General features: G+C 40.4%; 1 protein-coding gene across 2 annotated transcripts in view; it reads left to right on the top strand.

The window, feature by feature from the left end:
* CFAP52 (cilia and flagella associated protein 52) overlaps nucleotides 1-24,106 on the top strand; it is a 43,338-nt gene that overhangs the window by 10,316 nt on the left and 8,916 nt on the right. The window contains exons 2-9 of one of the 2 annotated variants that reach the window (XM_037809634.1): nucleotides 2,391-2,590; nucleotides 2,977-3,113; nucleotides 7,394-7,522; nucleotides 9,554-9,653; nucleotides 13,798-13,914; nucleotides 16,589-16,689; nucleotides 19,538-19,708; nucleotides 21,916-22,064. In XM_037809634.1, the coding sequence (XP_037665562.1) occupies nucleotides 2,391-2,590; nucleotides 2,977-3,113; nucleotides 7,394-7,522; nucleotides 9,554-9,653; nucleotides 13,798-13,914; nucleotides 16,589-16,689; nucleotides 19,538-19,708; nucleotides 21,916-22,064 (1,104 nt within the window). Of the gene's footprint in view, nucleotides 1-2,390; nucleotides 2,591-2,976; nucleotides 3,114-7,393; nucleotides 7,523-9,553; nucleotides 9,654-13,797; nucleotides 13,915-16,588; nucleotides 16,690-19,537; nucleotides 19,709-21,915; nucleotides 22,065-24,106 lie in introns of those variants that run through there. The other variant, XM_037809635.1, reaches the window with a different exon arrangement.

Here is a 24,106-nt window from a genome sequence, read left to right as displayed (position 1 = left end):
TGATTCTACCAATTTACTCTTGCACCAACAACTTTTGAGTATTTCTCTTTGTTCCACATCATCACCAATATTTGGTATTGTCAGCCTTTTTAATTTTAACCATTATAGTGGAGATGAAACAGCATCTCACTTTGGATTAAATTTGCCTTTCCCTGGTAAAGTTGCACATCTTTTCTTAAATATGTGGCCTTTTGAGTTTCTCCCATCATAAATTACCTGTCCATATCGTTTGCTCATTTTTCTGTTGGGCAGTTTGTGTTTTTCTTATCGATTTGTAGGCATTCTTTGTATATCTTGGATATAATCCTTTGTCTATTATGTGCATTGCAAATATATCCTCCTAGTTGTGATTTTTCTTTTCATTCTGTCTTTCCTCATGAGAGATTCTTAAATTTTGGCATAATTGGACAAATGTATTAGCTTTTTTCTTAAGATTTGTTCTTTTTTGTTGTATTTCTAAAAAGTCATTTCCTACACCTGTGTATACATTGAGTTTTGTTTTTTGATCTACCTGGAATGGATTGTGTATAGTGTGAAGTAGGATCTAATTTTACTTTTTTCCATATGGATAGCCATATGATTATTTATAAAGAGGCTGCAATTAAAAAATAAAGAAATAAGTATTTTAATAGAAATAGATAGCCCCCAAAGAGACAAACTTAGTATTATAAGAACTTAGTTTTTTAAAAAAGGAATCATCCCAATTAAAGTGAAAGGAATCAGTTATTCAATAACTATATTTATCCATCTGAGCACATACACATACTCACACAAATCTATTTAGATACTGGAATCACATAATGTACCAAAGTAAATTCCAGAGTTAAATATAAAAGAAGAATTCATTTTAAAGCCAGAAGTCTATATAAATAAATATTAATGACTTATTTGATGAGAAAGGAAATAGCAATAAAAAAAAGATTTAAAATACCCAGGAATAAACTTAAGAAATGAGTGAGATCTTTATGAAGAAAAATTGAAAATGTTACTATGGGACATAAATGAAAGACTTACTGGGAAAACACACCCTGTTTTTGGAAAAGAGGTATTCCGGTTTGCTAATGCTGCCATTTGCAAAACACCAGAAATGGATTGGCTTTTATAAAGGGGGTTAATTTGGTTACACAGTTACAGACTAAAGACCATAAAGTGTCCAAGGTAAGGCATCAGCAATAGGGTACCTTCACTGGAGAAAGGCCATTGGCTTCCAGAAAACCTCTGTTAGCTGGGAAGGCTCGGGGCTGGGGTCTGCTTGCTCCCAGGTTGCATTTCAAAATGACACTCTCCAAAATGTCTCTGTATCAGCTTCTTGGGGCAAACTCTGGGCTGGTACCTCCAAGCATCAGCAAAACTCTGCTTTCAATGGCCGTCTTCAAAATGTCTGTAAGTTGCAGCAGCAAGCTCCTTCTGTCTGAGCTCTTATATAGGGTTCTAGTAAACTAATCAAGGCCCACGCTGAATGGGCAGGGCCATGCCTCTGTGGAAATTATCTAATCAGAGTTATCACCTACAGTTGGGTGGGTCACATCTCCATGGAAACAACCTAATCCAAAGGTTCCAACTTAATCAACACTAATACATCTGCCCCCACAGGATTGCATCAAAGAACATGTTTTTTTTCTGGGGGACATAATATATACAAGAGGTACAAGAGGTTTAATGTATTACTCTAAAAATCATTTCTCTCTAAATTAATCTATACATGGCTTTTTAACTTCTCAAGCTGACACCGAAGTTCGTATTGCAAAATAAATACGAAATAACAACCAAAAGCATTCTGACCAAAGATGAGTAATAAGGGGGGACTTATGCATACCTCGTAGTAAAACTTAATGCAAAGGTTTGTAATTGTTAAGATGGTTCTTGGCAAACATCTGGAGGATTAGGAGCTGTCTGAGGAACGGGGTTCACTGGGCTTCTTCATAGTGATGGTGACTCAGAACTAGAACCAAATTTTTATCTTAAAAATAAATTCTACTCTACTCTACATTCTACTCTACTCATGCACTGGGGCAGACATTTATACTTCTTGTGATTACAAGAATTGGCCGTAGGGCCTTGCTGCCCGAAGTGAGGTCCAGGCACCAGCATCAGCATCACCCTGGGAACTTGTTAGAAATGTCAAGTCCGAGGCCCTACTCCAGACCTGGAATCAGAGCCTGCATTTTAACACACTCTCCCAGGGGTTTTATGCACACTAAAATCTGAGAAGCACTATACTCGGCCAACCTCCATGTCAGTGGATTGAAATTACCTGTTACCCCCAATTTAGTTTAGGTGCATTAGGCTTATTTCAAAAGCTTTCTCCTTTGTACTCAAGTAAATAATTACCAGCTACTTCTGCACCTGATCATTATTATTATTATTATTTTATCTCCTCTCTCTTTTAGGACATGTACCCACTGGTCTGAAATGCCATCCTGACCAGGAGCATTTGATCTATCCTCTGGGATGCACCGTCCTCATTCAGGCGATCAATATTCATGAACAGAATTTCCTACACGGTCACGGCAACAACGTCTCCTGTGTGGCCATCTCCAAAAATGGGGACTATATCGCCTCTGGCCAAGTCACGTTCATGGGGTTCAAGGTGAACGAGGAGAAATTATTTCACTGTGAATTTATTTATAGGGACTTCCCTAGAAAGCCGGCCCCGCTTCAGGTTGGTGGCTCTGTGCTGCCAGGTGCTTCACCCTCTCTTCTTCCTCTTTCTCTTTCATCTCATCTTCAACTCATCAGGCTGGAGGGAAGGACTCTGATGGTTTCACAGCAGACGTTACAGCTTGTGGCGTCTAATGCTCAGAAACAAAAATCACCCACTTAATCCATCTTATTGCTGTCACGTTTGTAAAATATGCTCTAACTTCTAGAAAAGTGACTATTCAGTGATTCTTTTCCACTGAGAGGGACAGACCTCTTTTCAGATTCTTTTACAAGCCTGTCTTTTACAACTTGACCATGTATTTTTGCACCCAGGCAGATATCATTTTGTGGGATTACAAGAAAAGGGAGCTGATTGCTCGGCTGTCACTTCACAAGGGCAAAATCGAGGCTCTGGCCTTCTCGCCAAATGACCTGTACTTGGTGTCACTAGGAGGTCCCGATGATGGGAGGTAATGAACCAAATGCGTTTACTTATTTTCCACCAGGTATATTTGCAGAAGTAAGTGTTAGTATCCTTTACCCTCTAATGTCCTGTCTATATTGTAATGTTATGTGTTATGTGCAAGGTCTTGAGAAAAATACCATCCCACTGTGGTTCTCAAACCTGGCTGCACATGGAAATCAACTGAGTCTCTTTAGAAAATTACTGTAAATACTCTGGGCTACACCTTCAGAGAGTCTGATTTAATTGGCCTGGTGAATGGCCTGGGCTTTGGGAGTTTTAAAAGCTTCCCAGGTCATTCTAATTGCAGGCAAATCCAAGAACCACTGCTGCCAAAGAAAGACATGATCACCGTCATAGCCATCGTAATTGTCATCATCGACAACAGCTAATTGTTTTAATTGAGCACTTTACTCTGTGGCAGGTGTGTGCTGGGCACTTTAATGCTATTAGCTCTTTGATGCCTCCCAGCAGTTCTCTGGCCACTCCTCAAATGAGGAACCCAAGTCCCAAGCCGGGAAGTAGCGGGGCTGGGCTACATACCCTGGGAGTGTGACTCCAGAGAGGTGGCATTTTTAACTTGTCCCACCAAGACACGATTGTTGCCCTCGAGGAACTCACAATCAAACTTGGGAGGCAGAGAACACATACACATGACCTGAGTAGACATTTCTCCAAAGAAAATAGACAAATGACGAAAAAGCACATGGGAAGATGCTCAACATTGTTAGCCACCAAGGAAATGCAAGTCAAAACAACCATAAGATACCACTTCACACCCACTAGGATGGCTATAATGTGAAAAATGGAAGATAAGCATTGGTGAGGATGCAGAGAAGTAGAAACCCTGTAAATTATTGGTGGGGATGTAAAAGGCGCAGCTGCTGTGGAAAACAGTTTGGCAGTTGCACAAAAAGTTAAGTACAGCATTACCATATGGCCTGGCAATCCCCCTTCTCAGTGTTTATCCCAAAGAATTGAAAACTGGGACTTGAACACATACATGTACACCAGTGTTCATAGCAGCATTATTCACAATAACCAAAAAATGGTAACACAAGTGTCTATCAACAGATGAATGGATGAACAAAATGTGGCTCATATATTATGGAATATTATTTGGCCGTAAAAAGGAGGGAAGTTCTGTTATATGCTAATGATGAACCTTGAAGACATCATGTTGAGTGAAATAAGCCAGACACAGACAGGCAAATATTGTATGATTCCACGTATATGAAATACCTAAAATATGCAAATTCACAGAGGTAGAAAGTAAAGTACAGATTACAAGGGGCTGGGGGTAGGGAGGTGGGTGGGAGAGGGGGACTTTACTTAATGAGTATGGAGTTTCTGTGTGGGGTCATGAAAAAAGTTTGGGTAATGGGTGGTGGTGATATAGCACCACATTGTGTATGTAGTGAGCACTACGGAATTGTATACTTGAAAGTGGTTAGAGTGGGAAATTTTTACTTGTATATATTACCACAATAGAAAGATTTTTTAAAAAGTGTTTTTAAAAGCATTATACTAGGAAGAACAAAATATAGTACTTATTCCTATGTTGATGCTAAAGGCCCTATTCTGTAGAAGAAAAATAAGAACACCTGAAGTTTGTGTAGGATTTAATACTTTGGTGCAGTTCTACAGGCATTTTGTCACTTGGGCTTCATAGGATCATTACAAAGGAAATTTACATTTAGATAGTGTTACAGATTGACAGTTTTTATCTTGAACTATAACAAGTCATCAGGATTTTCATACATTCTCCTCCTTTTAGTAGAGTGATTCCTCCCCATGTAAGTAGTAACACCTTCCCTGGGCCATCCCCATTGGACTGTTTTGATGAACAGCATATCCAGGAAACTCCAATTAACATTCCTTGCTCAATTAAAGCAGTTGTTCTCAAACTTGGCTGTACATTGAAATCACCTGGGGAGTTTTAAAAATTCTTGGGATTTGGCCATTAGGCCTTCCCCCACCCCCTGCCCTGAGACGCCAAGGCTAGACCTTGAGGAAAACAAATGGCCCCTTAACCGAGGTTAATCTGCAAAACTGTTAATCTCTCATGCAATTTTAAGCTTAATTTTAAAGAAAGAAACTCCATACTCCATACTCTAAAATTTGCTTGCAGAAAATTAGGCAGTGTTGACAAGCCTAAAGAAAGAAAAAGAAACCTTGCTGTACCAGGAAAATGCAGGGTGCTTCTCCCTGAATAATCAGCACAGTGAGGAGGACGGGGTTATGCTGATTGGTTTCAGACAGTCAGGGGTCAACCCTGAACCTGGCAGTGACGTTCATTCTGCCTAAACCATCTGGCTTCTGTGCAGGGAGGAGGAACAGAATAGAAGCAGGGATCTGTAGTGGATTTTCCTGCAGTTTTTAAGTGCATATATTTACATGGCTTTTTTGCATTGATGTTATCATACTATCCATAATCTAATGTAACCTGTTTTTCTAATTAGCTTTACACCAAGGACACCTCCCATGTGAGAACATATACATCTATACCTCATTCTTTGCAATGACTGCATAGTATTCCACTATCTAGACCTTCTGAAATTTATTTGACTGGATCTATCTATGTGGGTGCCCTTTACTCATTTTTAAATTTTAACTTGTTTTTTGAAAAATTAAAGTTAATGCTTGTCCATGGTTTATAAAGAAACTAGATTGTCCTGCTATGCGGAAGGATCCAAAATCCAAAAGTATAAGTTTCTGAACGCCACCCGTGACATTCCCTCCCTCACGTTCGCCACCGTGAAGAGTTCCAATCTTCAGAGGAAATTGGTTAATTTTTTTAAAGCTTTTTGGGATGTATTTCACAGACCATAAAATTTACCCATTTAAGGTATACAGCTGAGTGGTTTTTCTTATATTCAGAGAGTTGTGCAACCATCACCACTCTCAATTTTAGAATATTTGCAACATCCCAGAAAGAAACTCCATATCCATTAGCTGTCATACCCCATTCCTGCTCCCCCCTTCCCACCCCCCAGCCCCAGGAAACTACTAATCTACTTTGTCCCTCTCTAGATTTGCCTGTTCTGGACAGTTCACAAAAATGGAATTGTACAATATGTGGCTTCTGGCACTTAGCATAATGTTTCCAAGGTTCATTCGTGTCATTGCATATACCAGAACTTCGTGCTTTTTTATCATCAAATAATATTCCACGTTTGGATGGCACCAGCATTTTCTTTAACCATTCATCAGTTGATGGACATTTGGCTTGTTTTCACTTTTTTGGCTATTATGAACAAGGCTACTAGGAACATTCATGTATGAGATGTTGTGTGAACACGTTTTCATTTTTCTTGGATATGAGGCACTTGGTTTTAACAGTCTTTGTTTTTCAGTTCACCATCTAGTTATCTCTATAACTTTAAAAATAATATTCCTCTCAACTTTTCCACTTCAGATGGTATCTATCAATTTCCCACTGTGAAAAAAGGAGCATCTATGGGTCTTACACCACTCCTACCTCCTCATTCCTGGTGATTTTGGTTGTACCTTGATTGTGATAATACATTTTACAGGTAGAAAAGTTAGGAACTATATAGAGCATGCTTTTACAATAGGAAGGTTTGTAACATTTGCATCCTTTTTCTTTAATACTTGGATTCAATGTTTTACACAATGCCCCCCTCCCAAGCATTTCTGGTCCAAACACTATTCACTTTAAGACTAAGTTGCATGATTGTCCCCAGAAAGAAGGAAATGTAACCCCACATCAGTGCTTCTCAAAGTGTGGTCCCTGCCCCGGCAACAGAAACATTACCTGGGACTCATTAGATAAGCGAATTCCCAAACCCCATCCCAGAACTACTGAAACAGAAACCCTGGAGGTGGGCCCATCTGTGTTTTCATAAGCCCTCCACGTGATTCTAATGCATGTTCAAGTTTGAGAATGCTTCCTTATGTCATTTCCCTTTTTTTTTTTTGGTCCTAGAATACTTCCCCAAGAAATTTTTTACATGGGATAAACAGGTCGTAAATCTTGATGCCTCTCATGTCTGAAAACAGCTTCATTTTAGCGTTGAACTTGTATTTATTTATACAGGCTCACTGGATTCTAGCCTCGTAATCACTGTCCTCCAAAATATTTCAAGCGTCACCCCATTTGTCTACTGATATTCAATTTCACTGAGATGTCTGGGGGTCAGTGTAGCTTTTTCGTTCTTTTATAAGTGGCCTGTTTGCTTGCTTGCTTGCTTGTTTTTCCTTCCTAGAACCACGACAGTGACTGTTTCTTGTTTTCAAAGCCTGTTTCTCCTGTCGTTTTGGCAGTGTGGTGGTGTGGAGCATAGCCAAGAGGGACGCCATCTGCGGCAGCCCTGCAGCCGGCCTCAACGTGGGCAACGCCACCACGGTGATCTTCTCAAATTGCAGGGACGAGATGTTCATTACTGCTGGGAAGTAGGTGTCTGCATTCAGAGGTCTCAGAACTCATCAATCACCATCTTTGCCTGTACAGAAAGCATGGGAACTTGTGTAGCCATTAAAAATCCTATTTGCTGAAGATATTTTAAATGTGGCTGTTTAAAAATTCTGGGCTTCCTACTAAAACAATTCTGCTTATCTGCTAACCGCATTTCAGGTTCTTGTTTGTTTGTTACTGATCGCATTATATCCAATCCTTGCTCACTGAAGAATGTGCACAATCGCAGGTCCACTTACTAGTTGATGTTTCCTACCAACTGCTCTTGATTTAAGTTTCATGAAATGATAGTTTGTGGATGAACTGTGCCAGGAAGAGTCAAGGGTTTCACTACTAGCCATATGAGATCATTTCCGGTAGGGTCAGTTTTAGCAGAGACAAGCGTCCATCTAACTGGAGAAACTAATTTACAAATTCCCTAATCAGAGATTTGTGTAGAACTTAAAATGAAGGTTAAACATGCATAAAAGCTTCCTTTTTTTGTGTCGTACACCACTGTACAACAGTTCAAGGGGAAGAAACCTGAAAACATAGGGTTGAAGTGTATCTTGGGTGGGTCCATCCTCTCCAACCCTCGTGAAAGGCTTGTATGGCTGGTTACTCTTCCAGCTGCAATAAAGAGCTTGTGCTGCTGCACATCTGTTCTCTTTCATGTCTCCACCTCGTGATAGGCAGCATGCATTTGTTCCGTGGCTAATGAATGAGGAAGGATTCATTCGGAGGCCACGAAACTAACTGGCCAATGTGAAAGCCAGCCCCCATGGAGCAAACCTTATTAGGACACTGTCCTTATTTAGCACAACCCTGAAGCAGCTGACCACATCCCACCCTGTCTTCTGAGACCACCAGTGACCGTGAAGCTCCTCCAGTCCTTTCCAGTTTTCAGGGTGGTTTGACTGAGCCTCAGTGTTATGGGGGCCTTTCTGCTCCTTAGCAGGTGCTTAAGCAGCAGGTATTGCCCATTTTGATGTCCATGGACAATCTTTCTCCAGGAGTCAAAACTTGAATTTTAGACCAACAAAAAAAGAGGGCAATCTAAATTCTAAGTCTGCCTCCACTTCATGTGATAGTGATAAGTGGTAGCTAAGACAAAGTCAACCCTCTAAGTAAGATTTCTGCTATGGGACTCATACCCTGGTTTGTCCATCATGGTCTCAATTTCATGTAATGTCTTATATGGTCTGCATGACATGGCTTGCAAATTTCAACATTTCAAATTTCAAATTTTAAGTTTCAGCAACCAAATGACATCTACCAGGAAGGCAATAGAAAGGCTAATTATTGTTAAATTTTGAAAGTATATTCAAAACATTTATTGAGCATAACTGGACTCTGTGACTATGTGCATAACTCTGGGGGCAAAGAAAAAGAAAAGAAAACTGAATCAATCAAAATATTTTTAAATTAATCTTTTTTGCCTTAGGATGTTAGCTGAAGGCTTTGACTATGATATTCACTGTGATATTTTATACAATTATTAATTCAGATTAATTCAACATATAGTGATTAAATAGGAACTGTATTCCAGGCCCATTATCAGCAGACTGTGCTCAAGTGTTGAGTTGCTTAATCTCATTTCCCATTCCTTGAAGACAGGACCCTCCATACTAAACATTTCAAACATTTCTCACGACTCAGTACCTCGAGAGAAACACACCTAATGAAGTCTGACTTACTCTTCATTTGTATACTTGCTTATTTGTATGTTTGTTTTCAGTACAATGGATTGAGCGTGCACTTTAGAGTCAGAAAGAGCTGGGTGTGAATCCACGCTCTGCTGTATATAAGCTGTGTTTTCTCATTCACAGAGTGAGGGAAATCATAAAACCTACCCCGTAGGGTTGTTGTGAGAATTGACTGAGAGATCGTAAGTAAAACACTCAGCCTCGATAAGAATGTTTAGTTCTCTTCCCTGCACTTTCTCCCTCAAGAGAATACAGAAAACAGAGACTAGATGAAGTGGCTGTTAAATAGGTATTGTTTGATTGTGACATTTTTTTTTCCCTTAGCGGGACAATTCGAGTGTGGGAACTGGATCTCCCAAATAGAAAAATCTGGCCAACTGAGTGTCAAACAGGCCAGATGAAAAGAATAGTCATGAGCATCACTGTAAGTATTAAGTGTTATTTTAAATAGCTGTTGGTACCAGTTCCTGTTAGCATTACTGACTAAGATGTGTGTGTGTGTGTGTGTGTGTGTGTGTGTGTGTGTGTGTGTGTGTGTGTGTTGGGCGGGGGGAGGGGAGGTGTTGTAAGAATGAACTGTCTGCTCTCCTGGGTACTGATGGTGGCAGTAGCCGTGGATGAGGAGGGATGGTCTGGCCATTTATGATGTGGATGGAGGAGGCCCACGTGCAGGAGAATCTCACATGTGGAGCTCCCTTCAGGAGTCATGGAGGAACCACCCAGCCACAGGTCTAGATAGGTCTTATTTCACTGGGCCCAGGTCTGTTGGCAGATTCCTGAAGCCTGCCTCACCTGGGGGGAAGCAAGGTAGCCAGAGGGCACTCAGAGCCCACAGCACACCTCAGTGCCACCTATGTTACTTCTGCCACTAGAAATCAAGTTTCCGACAGTAAAACCCAAAGCTGAAATGCAGTCTCTTCCGTAAAGGGAAATTATTAATATGTTTTTAATTTGGAGTTGTACATACAACTTCATTCTCCATTGGATGGTCATTTTATGAATACAGACTTTGGAAAATATGAGATAGAGCAAATGTGAATCCTTCTTGAAGGAGCACACCTTCTTTGTAGGTGTTTTTGGTTTGGTAAAGCTGCCAGAATGCAATAAACCAGAAATGAGTTGGCTTTTACAGTGGGGATTTATTAGCTTATATGTTTACAACTCTAAGGCTGTGAAAATGCCCAGATTAAGGCATCAACAGGATGATACCTTCTCTGAAGACTGTTTCCTGCAAACTTGAGCTCCTGTCAGGAAGCAACATGGCGATGTCTACTGGTCCTTCTCTCCCAGGTTCCATTGCTTCCAGCTGCTGGTTCAGTGGCTTCTTCTCAGCTTTCTGGGTGCTTCTCTGAATTTCATCTCTTAGCTTCTCTGTGGCTTTTATCCTCTTATAAGGGACTCCAGTAGGAGGGTTAAGACGAACCTTGAATGGGTGGGTCACATCTCAGTGGAAATAATCTAACCAAAAGGTTGCACCTACAATAGGTCTGCACCCACAGGAAGGGATTAAAAGAACATGGCCTTTTCTGGGGGTACATAATAGCTTCAAACTACCACAGTAGACTCAAAGAATTCCTACAGGGAAAGTGAATGAGCTCACAGGAAAAAATAACCAACCAAACAAAAAAAGACTCCATAAGTGAGAACATTAGAACCAACTGATAGAAGAAACAGATCAACCTTTATTTTAGATATTGGAATTATTTTCAAGCACGGATTATACTATGCTTGATACGTATAAAGATATGATAAGCTTGAAAATTTCTGCAGGAAACTGTGGAAATGGCCCCACATATTTGAAAAAGAGTCTAACAGATCTTTAAGAAATTAAAAGTATAATAAGTAAAACTACAAAGTCAATGGGAGTGTTTAGCAGTATTTGAGAGATAAAGAGAAATTGGAGAACTGGATGATAGATTAGAAGAAATTAAACAGAATGCAGTTCAGAGCTACAAAGGGATGGAAAATGTAAAAGAGTGGTACAATAATGGAGGGGAAAAGAGAAAAGAAGAATGGGAAGGACTAATCAGCAGCTCTCAGCCTTTTATTGGTCTCAGGACCCCTTTACCCTCTTAAAAACTATCGAGGATACCAACAAGGTTTTGTTAATGTGGATTATATCTACTGATATTTACCATATTAGAAATGAAAACTGAGAAATTCTTAAAATATTTATTAATTCATTTAGAAATAACAATAATAAAGCAACTACATAGTAACAATGTTTCAGTTTGCTAAAGCTGCCACAATGCAATATACCAGAAATGAGTTGGCTTTTACACAGTTTTACAATGGGGATTTATTAACTTACAATTTGCAGTTCTTAGGCCATGAAAATGTCTCAATTAAGTCATCAAAAGATGATACCTGGACTCTGAAGAAAGGCCGCCAGCATCAGGGACACCTCTATCACATGGGAAGGCACATGGCCGTCATCTGCTGGTCCTTTGCTCCCAGGTTCCATTGCTTTCAGCTTCTGATTCCAGTGCCTTTCTCTCTGAGCTTCTGTGGGTTCTCTCTTAGCATCTCTGGTGCATTTCTCTCTAAGTACGTCTCTCTCTCTCTCTCTCTTTCTCTCTCTCTCTCTCTCTCTCTCTCTCCCTCTCCTTTACCCTCTCATAAAGGACTCTAGTAAAAAGGATTAAGACCCACCTTTAATTGGGTGGTGGCTCACATCTCAATTGAAACAACCCAGTCAGAAGATCCCACCCACAATAGGTCTGTCCCCACAGGAATGGATTAAAAGAACATGGAGAACATGATCTTTTCTGGGATATGTAACAGCTTCAAACCAGCACACCTAGCATATTTTTAAGAAAAATAACTTTATTTTCCTAAGCAAAAAGAAAACTTAGTGAGAAGAGCATCATTGTTTTACATTTTTGTAAATCTAATGTTTGACTTAACTGAAGACAGCTGAATTCACATATCCAGTCTGTTGCAGTATCACATGTCATGTAGTCTCTGAAAAACACCACCATGCCCTCATGAGAGAATAAAAATTTAAAAAGCAAATCACATCTTACTGTATAAATTGTTTTGACCTCACATACCCTATGAAAGGGTCTCAAAGTGAACCACTGGTCTAACATATTTGTAATCCATGCTTCAGAAGGCAAAGAGAGAGATTATGTGCAGATGCAACACTTGAAAAAAATAACTGAAAATTTTCCAGAACTACTGAAAGATAACAAACTACAGAATCAGGAAGTCCAATGAATCCCAAATAGGAAAGATAAAATGAAATATACACCTCAGCATATTTTAGTGACAAGGCAGAGCACCAAATGTAAAGAAGAGGTCTTAAAAGTGCCAAAAAAAAAGGATTACCCATGAAGAAATGCAAGTGGATTGGCAACTAACTTCTCAACATTAATGCAATCCCAAGGACAGAATAGTGGTATCTTCAAAGTACTGAGAGAAGAGAACTAGAATTGTAACCTAACAAAACAAACTATCTTTCAAGAATGTGGACAAAATAAAGGCAAAATAAAAACAAAAGCTGACCAAGAACCAACAGATCCTTGCTAAAGGATCCTTTAAAGGATGAACTTCAGAAGAAGGATAATCCATGTGGAAGGTCTGAGATGCAAGAAGGAATAGTGAGCAAAGAAAATTGTGACCATGTAAGAAAATCTAAACCCATGATGGCTACACAAAATTTTAAAATAAAGAATAACGCCTAATTTAGGAAGTTAAAACCAAATAGCACTAAAATCCTGGACAAATATAGTATGTAAGTCCAGGAAAGGAATGATAAGAATTAGAGTATTCTAAGATAATTGTATTGTTCAGAAAAAGTTAAAGATAATAAGTCTTTAAGTCAAATATGCATGTTCAAATTTGTATATGAATGACTAAAAGAAGAGAGTAAAAAATGGAAATGGGAAGATGGGGATGTGAAATCTTTGGTCAGTCCAAAAGAAGGAAAGAAAAGAGGGGGAAGAAAAAAGAAGTGGGACAAATAGTACAAAATAAGGTGATAGAAATAAATTCAAATATGTCAGTCATCACAATAAATGTAAATGAACTAAACTTTCAGGAAGAGCCAAAGATCATCAGACTCAATTTAAAACAAAATAAAACAAACAACTCTGAAATGAAATCTAGCTGTATGCTGTTTTCAAGGGGCCAAAGTTAAAATCTATGGACACAGAAGGATTGAAATAAAAAGAATGCCCCCCCCATATGCACACACATACACACACGCACACACACACCTGGCAAATACTAACAGGAAAGGAGGGAAGGAGGGAGGGAGGAAGGAAGGATGGAAGGAAGGAAGGAAGGAAGTGTACATATTCACTTTTGAAACAAATAGACTTCAAATGACATGCACAGGCTAATTGGAGTCGAATGTTTTCTCCAAATCTGTGGTTGGCCCTGGTTCTGCGCTCCCTCCGAGCTGTTCTTGCCCACCTTTGGGTCTGAGAAATAGAAGTCGCCACGAGCACCCTTGTTGGTCTCCTAAGGTTTCAGAGGAAGCTCATCTCTTCACTGATGAGGGGCTCATGGGGGCATCACTGAGGAAACCCAGGTCTTGAGGTTTCTGTCTCTGTCTTCCTCAGATGGCCGACGATGACAGCTTTTTCTACCTTGGCACCACAACTGGTGATATTCTGAAAATGAACCCAAGGACGAAAATGCTGGCAGACACTGGGCCTGTGAAGAATAAATTCAGTCTGGTGAGTAGTGGTCTGGCGAGAGTCTGCTCTGCTCCGTCACCTTCCAGCTCTTTCTTCCCACCACTGGAATCACAATCACACGCTTTCAGGGGGTGGGAGGGGAGTGTGATGTACCCAAAGCCACACTTCAATTTGTAGAAGGTACACTGACCGTTTCTCTAAACCTCGTCTCTGCTAAATGTCCAGGGTAAAGGCATTCCTAGGTGCCCTCAATTAGGGAGTCAGAACCCCATCTTTTTTTCACATCTTCAAAGCCTAAGACCTGTGGCTTTGTGATTTGTAGCTATATTGGCACCAGCACTGGGCAGCACAATCACCATAGGTGAAAGAAGTGTGCTCTTTGATCTTTGCGACTATATAGATAATTTTAATTATTTATATTTAATTTCCAATTTATAAATTTTATATTTTAAATATATATTTATATTAATTAGAAATATTTCTATTTTAAATATATTTACATTAATTATAAATATTTATATTTTAAATATATTTACATTAATTATAAATATTTATATTTTAAATATGTATTATTTATATTAAAAGTATAAAATATATATGTGTATTTTCTAATCTAATGACTCAGATCTTAGATTTTCACCTCAGCTGATGTTAGAAGTCATGAGCAAGACCTAGAAATTGTCAATTGTTTGTATTTGCAGAATTCCTAACAATTCTGATTGAAAGTCCAGGAACTTCGATATTTAATCTAAAATAAAAAGACTGTGACCCAAAGGTAATTTTATATAATAAGTGCTGTGTATTTCCAGCACCTCCAAAAGTTACAAGGGCTGTTTCCACTGAACTTTGAATTTGAATGCTTGTGCTAAGTTCTGCACCTGCCTGTCTTATTTCTGATAATGGAACAGATGGTTCTAACTAAGCTTAGATAATTTTCCATTCAGCAAATATTCCCAAAAAGCTTTGAAATAGTGTACCATGTTTCTGGAAAATTTTCAGAGTTTTCTTAATCACATAGTCATTTCATATTCAAGCTTCTAAGGGGATCTGTAAGCATGCCCTCCATAGGAGGACAAGGTGCAGTCTAGATCAGTGTTTTTCAATTTTTAGAAGAGGGATTCCAATGTAATAAACAGATAAGAGCAAAGCAGAGCAGGTTAAAGGAAGACAAGGCTTAAAGCCCTGCTAGTTCCAATTCCTGAGATACCTCCAAAGGGCTCTATGAAACACAATTTGGAAACTTCTGGTCTGGATGCTGCTGATTTCCATGTGCTGGGGACCTAAGTACGTGCCTCTCCAGAAACGGTGGGTGGCTATCTTAGTGTCCCTCAAAGCTCTGGCACTTAGGTCTCCTATGGATGCTTTAATTCCTAACCATTCAGGTCAGATGGTAGATTCCACAAAGCAGTGGTTCCAAGACACCCTCTACATGGGTAGAAAGAAAATAATTCTTGAGGGACAAAGAGGTAAGAGGCACCACTGAAGACCTTTGGTTTGAATACCAGGTGATCTTGAGTAGTTCATTGTTTTAGAACTCGACTTAGATGTTTGCTCTATGGGTAGAAAGGTAAGGAATTGGAATGGTTTCAAGTGGACCTCTTAGGGACCCAGCATTAAGATAAAAATGATGATGCTGATGGCAATGATGATATTTAAAACAGCACATGCTCAATAAATGCTGATTATTATGCATCAAACATGGTGCAAGGCATGTTTTCATCCCCGTTTTATGCAGGCGTAAACTGAGGCACGTACATGGCAAACAAATAGTAAGCTGAAATTTGAACCCAGGCAGACTCCAGAACCTGTGTGCTTAAACACTATCATCGATAGTTTCAAAAAAGTTCATTTAGAAATCACACTATGCAACAGTTTCAAAAAAGTTTATTTAGAAAACACACTATGCAACTGTTGATCATTTCGTTCCCTACTTCCCCAAGTCCCTGAACAAATGCCAAGAATATTCATTCCAGGGTTCCCTCCTCCACGAGCCACGTGCTCATGCCATCGTCCTGCTGTAACAATTTTGGAATTGAGCCTTACTTTCTCTTCTCAAACATCATTCAATGTCTTTTGAGCCCAACCAGGCAGAGCTTAGTTTAAAGTAACTTGAGAGGACGTTATTTGTTTTATTGTATTCAAACTTCATTGAGACACAAACCTATGAAGTCACGAGCTATGTTGTTATTGAATGTTTTAAAATCAAGTATTTGTCATGCACATTTTAAAATTAGAACTTCATAGTGGATACTATAAAATGGCTATCACACATTCCCAAACTTTGAAGACTGCTTTGGTAAGATGATGCATTACATGCTTTAATTAAAAAAAATACAGTCACCACACAATGAGTCTTCCTTTGGACATCCAGGATGGTCTCTTTACATTATAAGAATTAAAATCTGGGGAATATAAAAGTATTTAGTTTTTTTAATATGTTCAAAATACACAGGTGGTTTTAGGAAGGGAGGATGGTGAAGCATGTTTGCTTTTTGCAGAACCAGGAGAGCTATTTTGGACATATGGGTGCATGTTGATATTGAGCCCTTGTGCAGAGCCTGGGGTGCGTCAGGGACAATATCTTCTGACCTCCACCCTAGCAACGTGTGACAGCATTGACACGACCTTGGCCAGGCTCACTGGTCAGGTCTTTCATTGATTCTTAAAACGCTGACACCTTTGGCCTTTCTCTCACTGCTGTTTCTCCTCCTAGGGAGTGTCGGCCATCAAGTGCCTGAAGATGGAGGGTTTGTTGGTGGGCTCCGGAGCCGGCTTGCTGTTCTTTTGTAAAAGTCCCAACTACAAACCCATTAAGTAAGTTCCGGGCTCCACAGGGTTGGGGTGGGGAGAGACCCACCAGAGTGAGGTTTGCTTAAAGCCAGCAACTAAGCGATATGGGCAAAGCAATATTTGACAAAACAGTTTCAGCTTGCTGTTAAGATGAGTAATTGGAACCACAAGAGATGGTGGCTTCTTTGCCAATGAAAAGACAACAGCTTATGTTGAATCAAGCCAGAATAGTCCATTATTACCCAAAGAAGACTCTGTCCTTTTAATAAATGCACCCATCATTATTTAGCAAACATACGACACAACAAAGGAAACATGCTGTTTTAAGCTTATCCAACAAATAACACCAACTTTCAAACTTTTCAAAAATGGTTTATTCAGTGAAATTTATTGGTTATCTATTATGTGCCTGGCACTGTGGATCATGCACTTGAAAACAAATCCTAATGCAGATAGCCAATATTTACCAGTGATCTCTGTGTGCCGGATACATGAAATATGCTGTTCATGGCTTATCTAATTAAAATGGAATGAAATAAAGCCATATACATTGTCATCAACAAATATTTATTGAGTCCCTTATCCATCCAAACCAATGTGCTAGATGCTATTATAGAAAGATAAAGAGAATAAGATATGGTCTTTGCTCTGCCAGAACTTTTGGTCTGGTTTGGAGATAAGGTATATACACATGAAAAAGTCACTACAGAAGAAGACAGGATAAAAGCACAAGCCTCATGGTCCAGGTAAAGTAAATACATCATGGATGTTGTAGAGAGGGTCAGAGAAGTGGGTGATCTTGTTAGGCTGGAGAGGCACAGAGGCAGAACTTGAACTCGGCTTTGACAAAAGCCGGCTTTTCCTGGACAAGCTCCATATGGCCTCTACTAGCTCTAAAGGAGCAGGAGTCGTTGCACATGCACCGTAGAATCGAGCATCGGTTGTCTTCATCCAAACAAACGTGTTAAGCCTGGTAGTCACTAGGTACCAGGCACTATTCTAGGTACTTGGCGTATGTCAATGAATAAAACAAGCAATCAAATAAAATCTCTGCCCTCTTGGAGCTTCCATTTTAGCAGCAGGGAAGAGACAATCAACAGCAAGCAAAATAAACAAGAAAAGTACATAGTATTAAAGGGTGATAAGTATAATGGGGGTCATCGGAGTAAGTAATTGAAGGGGCTAGGGGAGCAGGTTACAATTTTAAATTCAGTGATCAGGGTAGGTCTTACTGAGAACATATTTTGATTCAGTCTTGTATGAGGCTGAATGGGGTTGGGGGGACTCAAGAACAATGTTGGGTAGATTGGATATGTGAAGTGAATATAGTAAATTAATCCCTTCATTGCTTAACCTCTTATTTTTTATATGCAAATGTTTTTATTGTGATGAAGATAATTAAACTCAAAGCAATTATTGCAAGGCTCGGCCTATAGATGTGCTAGTAATGTCTTCAAAGTAACCCTGTTTGATAGCATAAACTCAAACTGGATGCAGTGATTTCTGCCTCCTTGGATTATAGGAGATTGATAAAGCAGTAGCTCACATGAGAAGTCGTGGAGACTAGAAAGGGAAGTAGGGGGATCAAAAGAGACTGCTGAAGTTCTGCCATCTCTGGCTTTCCCTCTTTAGCCCTGGCCCTCATCTTGTCTTCTGGGGATCCCCGATGCCAATAGCCGGTATTGCTTGGCTCCCCATGATGGGCTAGTGTACTTTGCCACTGTTGTCGCTAATCTTCACTATAACCCGGGATGGGAGGAATTATTCTGTGGTCGAATAAACTGAGGCCCAGGGATTTCTAGCAACTTGTCCAGAGTCAAAGAGCTCTAGTTAGTGAAGGAGCTGGGAAATGACTCGTGGCCTATTTTATTAACGCCCTTGCCTTAAATGCCCTTTCTTTGTTAACTGTTATGTCCCAATCACAAATGAATCTTTCTAAAACACTGCATTTCTCATGTTAGTGCCTTGCGCAAGAGCCCCCACTGAATTCTTATTGTCAGGACCAAATTGGTTGCAGAGCAAGGTTAGATTCTTAGGGCCTCATTTAAATGAATGAATGAATGAATGAATGAATGAATGACTAAATAAATAAATAAAATATTTTTCCTAAGTTCAGGCTTGTTAAACATTTGGGGTTTGTAGAAAAGGGAGATCTGACATGCGGAAGAAGAGAAAATAATTCCTGAGAGTTCTGGCAAAGACAACCACTATTAACATTTTGTTATTTCTCCTTGTCTTTGCTATTTATATAAATTTAAAAATAGTTGTTCTTCACATGTAAAATTTTGTATTCTGACTTTTCACTTAATGCAAGCATCACAACATTTTCAAAACACAACAGAATAGTTTCAACATTTTAATGGCTAAGCAAATCCCCTATGATATTGGTGCCCCATAGCTCATTTCACCATTCCATTATGACTGGATGTATGGTGTCTTTCCAAACCTTTTGCCATTTTAAATATGGTTATAATGACATCCGTTGACATAAAAGTTTTTCCCCTTATATCAGGATTATTTCCCAGAAATGGAATTAAAAGAGTGTGTAATTTCCATGGCCATTCGTGCCCAAGAGCATGGCATAGGTCTGGAATTTTCTCTCCATCCAGATCATATCTGCGTTGCACAACCCATTTCAGATCGTATCTCCCCAATGAAACCTCCCTTATTGTTTTAACCCATGCCAACCTCTCCCTTGGCTGACCACGGGATGCACAATACTGTGAGCAATTCCTGCCTCTCCAACTGTGTCACCTCCTTGAGGCTGTAACCCAGGTTATGTGCGTGGTTTGCATCCTCTGTAATGTTTTAGATGGTTAATAAATACCCAGTGATTGAGTGAATCTGATGTACCTTTTGCTTCTCTTTAAAGGAAAATTCAGTTACAAGGTGGCATCAGTTCCATCACACTTCGAGGCGAGGGACACCAGTTTTTTGTCGGAACAGAAGAATCACACATTTATTGCATCAGCTTCACAGACTTCAAAGAGACTCTCATTGCCACTTGTCACTTTGAAGCTGTCCAGGACATTGTCTTCCCATTGTAAGTAGAAGAGGAAAATATTTTTGCCCATAAAAACAATAAAAATGTGGAGATTTGATGCATGAACAATGGAAGCTAATTTTATTAATGCAATTTCAACATCTATTAACATAATTTTTTCTAATATTGAATTATTTTAATAGATTTTCTATTGCCTTCACCAAATGGTTTTTCCAGTTCTAATTTGGACTTCTTTGGAGTGTTGACTTTTCTAAGAAACCCTCCATGGAAAGGATGATTAGGCTGGCAAGACCTTTCTAAGTTTTTCCCAATACTGTTTGGAATAAGCTTCGTGGCACCTTCTTTCAAACTTCCTTTGAGTCATTTGTTTGTACCTCTCGGTTCTCCCAGCTTTGGCAGATACGATGGCAGTGGGCATAAGATGTCTTCAAGATCTAATGAACTTAACCTCTCAGATCCTAGACTGAGGACTGTCTACAACTCAAATGGCTCATTTCTGGGCAAGGGCTGACTCCTGAGGACGTAGTCTGTCCTCCAAGGGTGGAGAGAATTTGGAGAGTGCCCCAGAGGCATTCCCCTAGGTGATATTTGGTTTTCATGAGTAGTCTGTATACCTCTCTAAGAGCTCATGTTTCCCAAAGGAGGAGTTCACTCACAAAAGGCAGTGTCCGATATAAAGTATTCCTCATTTAAAATAAATATTAATGTTCTCATGTTGTCCTGATTTGACCTCAATTCATCAGGGCCACCTGGCAAGGACTTCCATCCCAGCTGCCGTCCGCCCTAAGCTTTCTCTTTCTAAGTCACTATCCTGGCATCACAGTTTTAACTCTGAGCCCCAAAAGTAAATGTATGAAAAGGATCCACTTGTTTTTCTATTAATTTCAAAGCGAGTAAGCCTTAAGATAAGAGGAACTCTTTATTTTTATGAATGAGGTGCTTATTCTGAAATGTAAAAATTGCTTGAGAAGTTCTTACATCTAAAATTTAGCATCAGTCTGTAGCCTCGCCAGAGACTAGCTAGAAATTTATAGTTAGGAAGCAGAGGGTCTTTGTTTTAGCCTTTTATCATACCTTTTACTTAACCAAACCAGAATAACCTGTGATCTTTTGACATATTGGCACTTTACATTCTATTTACATGTTGACCTTTAAAAAAGAAAAATATCTGACAGAGCAATTACCCTGGGATTCTCCTCCTTGTCCACAATCTCACATTTTCTCCTAACTGAACAAAGAAGTGTTTTGGGTTGTCTTGCGGACATAAATTCTGGCACCCTTGTCATTTTCTTCTTTGAAATTTTAATAAGATGGTCTACTTTGCAGCAAAGGGTTTGCTGAGCCTCTTTACTACGAATAGTCCACAGATGTGGTCATCTTAAGAGATGTTACTTTCTGTCCTCCAGTCTGACAAGACACTGAGACACTTAAATTGATGTTTTCTGGTTCAAGGGTGTTCTGGTTTGTCAGTGCTGCTGTTATGCAAAATACCAGAAATGGATTGGCTTTTAGAAAGGGGGTTTATTTGGTTACAAATTTACAGCTTGAAGGCCATGAAAATGTCCAAATTAAGGCATCAACACAAGTATACCTTCATCAAAGGAAGGCCAATGGCGTCTGGAAAACCTCTGTTAGCTGGGAAGGCACGTGGCTGGTGTCTGCTAATCCCAGGTTGTGTTCCAGCTCCTCTCTCAGCTCCTGTGCATTTCTCAAAATGTTGCTCTTGGGGCATTTTGTCCTCTCTTAGCTTCTCTAGAACAAACTCTGGGCTATCATCAGCAAAAGTCTGCTTTCAATGGTTGTCTCCAAAATGTCTCTCTAAGCTGCAGCTGCTCCTTCTGTCTGAGCACTTACAGGACTCCAATGATTTAATGAAGACCCACACTGACTGGGCGGGGCCACACCTCCATGGAAATAATCTAATCAAAGGTATTACCCACAGTTGGGTAGGTCATATCTCCATGGAAACAAACTAATCCAAAGATTCCAACCTAATCAACACTAATACCTCTGCCCCCACAAGATTGCTTCAAAAATCATTTGGGGGACATAATACATCCAAACAAGCACAGAGGGCATCAAATGCTATTTTCCCCAAGAAATCTATAAGGTCATCAACCAGCGTCATCTAAAAGCCATCCTTCCTACATCCTTGCAAATCACATTTCAGTGTCAAATAGGCACCAGAGAAACACTGCACGTCTTTTACGACTGCATCTCTAATTCTCTCAACGGCCTCTTCGCAGTGGCACCGCTGAGCTGTTTGCCACCTGTGCCAAGAGAGACATCCGAGTGTGGCACACATCATCCAACAGGGAGCTGCTGCGGATCACGGTGCCCAACATGACCTGCCACGGCATCGATTTCATGAGGGACGGCAAGAGCATCATCTCAGGTGACGCGCACGCCAGGGTTTGGACGTGGGCTCTGGCTGTGGCTTTGATTCTCACTGCTCTCATTCTACACCAGCCTCCATGTGGGGGTAACCGGGGCCACCCTCCCGCTGCCCGTCCTTCCTGCCTTCTAATCTAGCTTCTCCTTTGAGCTCCCCTCTGGCTGGGAGATTTTCTGAGCTAGAAAGAACCACACAGCATTTTCTCTTCTCCCAAATTGCTGTGGATAGACTATATATATATATATCTTTCTCTATGCCAGAGACCTTTAGTGATTCAATTACAGACTGGATTTGAGGGCTTACCAAGGACAGGGCTTTTATATTAGAACCCTTTTGTTGTACAAGAGTCTAAAAACCCAGCTCCAAAGGGAATTTTCTTGTTTTTAACTCAATTTAGTACTTTTTCTGCTAAAGTGTTTTAACATACATTATAGGCACCTTGATAGTCCACTTCTAAATACTTCAGTTTGCATCTCTACAAATAACATTTTTTTCTATAAAGTAAGAATTTCTTACTATTGTCTTGTCTAATCCATATACAAATTCCTCAGTGGTCAAAAAAGTAAATTTACTGGTTCACATGAACGAAAAGTTTAGAGGGTGGATCTTTGGGTGCAGCTATTAAAACAATGACATCAGGAACCCATCTCATTGCCTCTTTCCTTGACTCTGTGTCCTCCATGTTGGTTTCTCTCTCAGGCTTGTCTTCACATCCAGGAGCTCTTGTTTCCTTACACTCAGACCTAACAAACCCTCAGGTCAGAAATCGGGGAGTCTTCCTTGCTTCCTCTTCTCTTACACCCCCCATCTGTATGCTTCTAATGGCTCTAATGTCACAGAATTCCATCACTTCTCATCACCTCCATCCTGGTCCTGGCAACCCTCAGCTCTCTCCTAGATTATTCTAGCAGCTTCCTGCCTCATCTCCCTGCTTCTGTCTTTGCCCATCACCTCCCTCCCCCAGTCTGTTCTCAACACAGCAGCCAGAAATCTCTTTTTAAAATCTGAGTTAGATCATGCCAGTTCTGGGGCTCAAAAGTCTTTTACTCTCCAAGAGTAGCAGACAAAGACCCTGCAACGGCCTATAAGGCTCTGCATGACCTTCTCCCCGTCCCTCACCTCCACCTTCTTACCTCTGGCTTTCTCGGTTACTACTCACCTCCACCAGCCACGCTTGTGTCTCTGCTGTTTCTCAAAAACAGGGCATGGGGCCTGGGTTCTACTACTGTCCCATCTTTCTGGAATGTTCTCCCAGAAACCCCCCCTGACCCTTGCTTCCTTCAACTCTTTGATGAAATGAGATCTACCTCAAGCATCCTACTGAACATGGTCAAGAGGTGACAGTAGAGCTGAGACCTAAATGATGCGAAAGAGCTGGCCAGCCGTGGGAAGACAGGGGACAAGTGTTCTGGGCAGAGGGAACACCAGGTGCCAAGGCCCCAAAGTGGGAAATTGCCAGGCGTTATTTGAAGACCAGAGAGAGGACCAGTGTGTCTGGAGCTTAGTGGGGGGAAGGTTTGGGGGAGGCAGGGTCAGGGACCATGGTCACAGAGGAGGTTGAAGAGGTAGGTAGGGGGCAGATACTAGTTACCCTGTAGGATAAAGGAGTTTGGGTTTTTAATTCTGATGCAGTGGGGAAAGCTTTTGGAAGTTACTGACCAGGGAGGTGACATGGTTTTATAAAGTTCACACCGGCGCCCATGGAGATAACTGATTTTAGTGGGGGCAATAGTAGAAGCCCAGAGAGGAAACTGTTATGATAAACCAGGAGAGAGACGGTGGTGGCTTGGACAAGGGGGGGTCACAGTGGAGGGGCTGAGAAATTGTCAAAATCTGTATGCTTTTCAAAGGTAGAGCTGACGGGACTTGCTGGTGGATTGTGCGTGCGTGTGTATGTGTGGGGTGGAATCTAGAGGAATTAAGAATGACTGAGATTCTTGGCTTGTGCTCCTGGATGGACGGTGGCAACTTCTATTGAGATGGGGAAGATGGTGGGGGCGGGAGAAGGAGCATCAGATTTAAAGGCGGGGGGTGGGGAGGCC

The sequence above is a fragment of the Choloepus didactylus genome, chromosome 18 (assembly GCF_015220235.1).
Source record: "Choloepus didactylus isolate mChoDid1 chromosome 18, mChoDid1.pri, whole genome shotgun sequence".
Taxonomy (NCBI): Eukaryota; Metazoa; Chordata; class Mammalia; order Pilosa; family Megalonychidae; genus Choloepus; species Choloepus didactylus.
The sequence above is the reverse complement of the archived record's forward strand: the minus strand, read 5'-3'. Positions and strand labels throughout refer to the sequence as shown.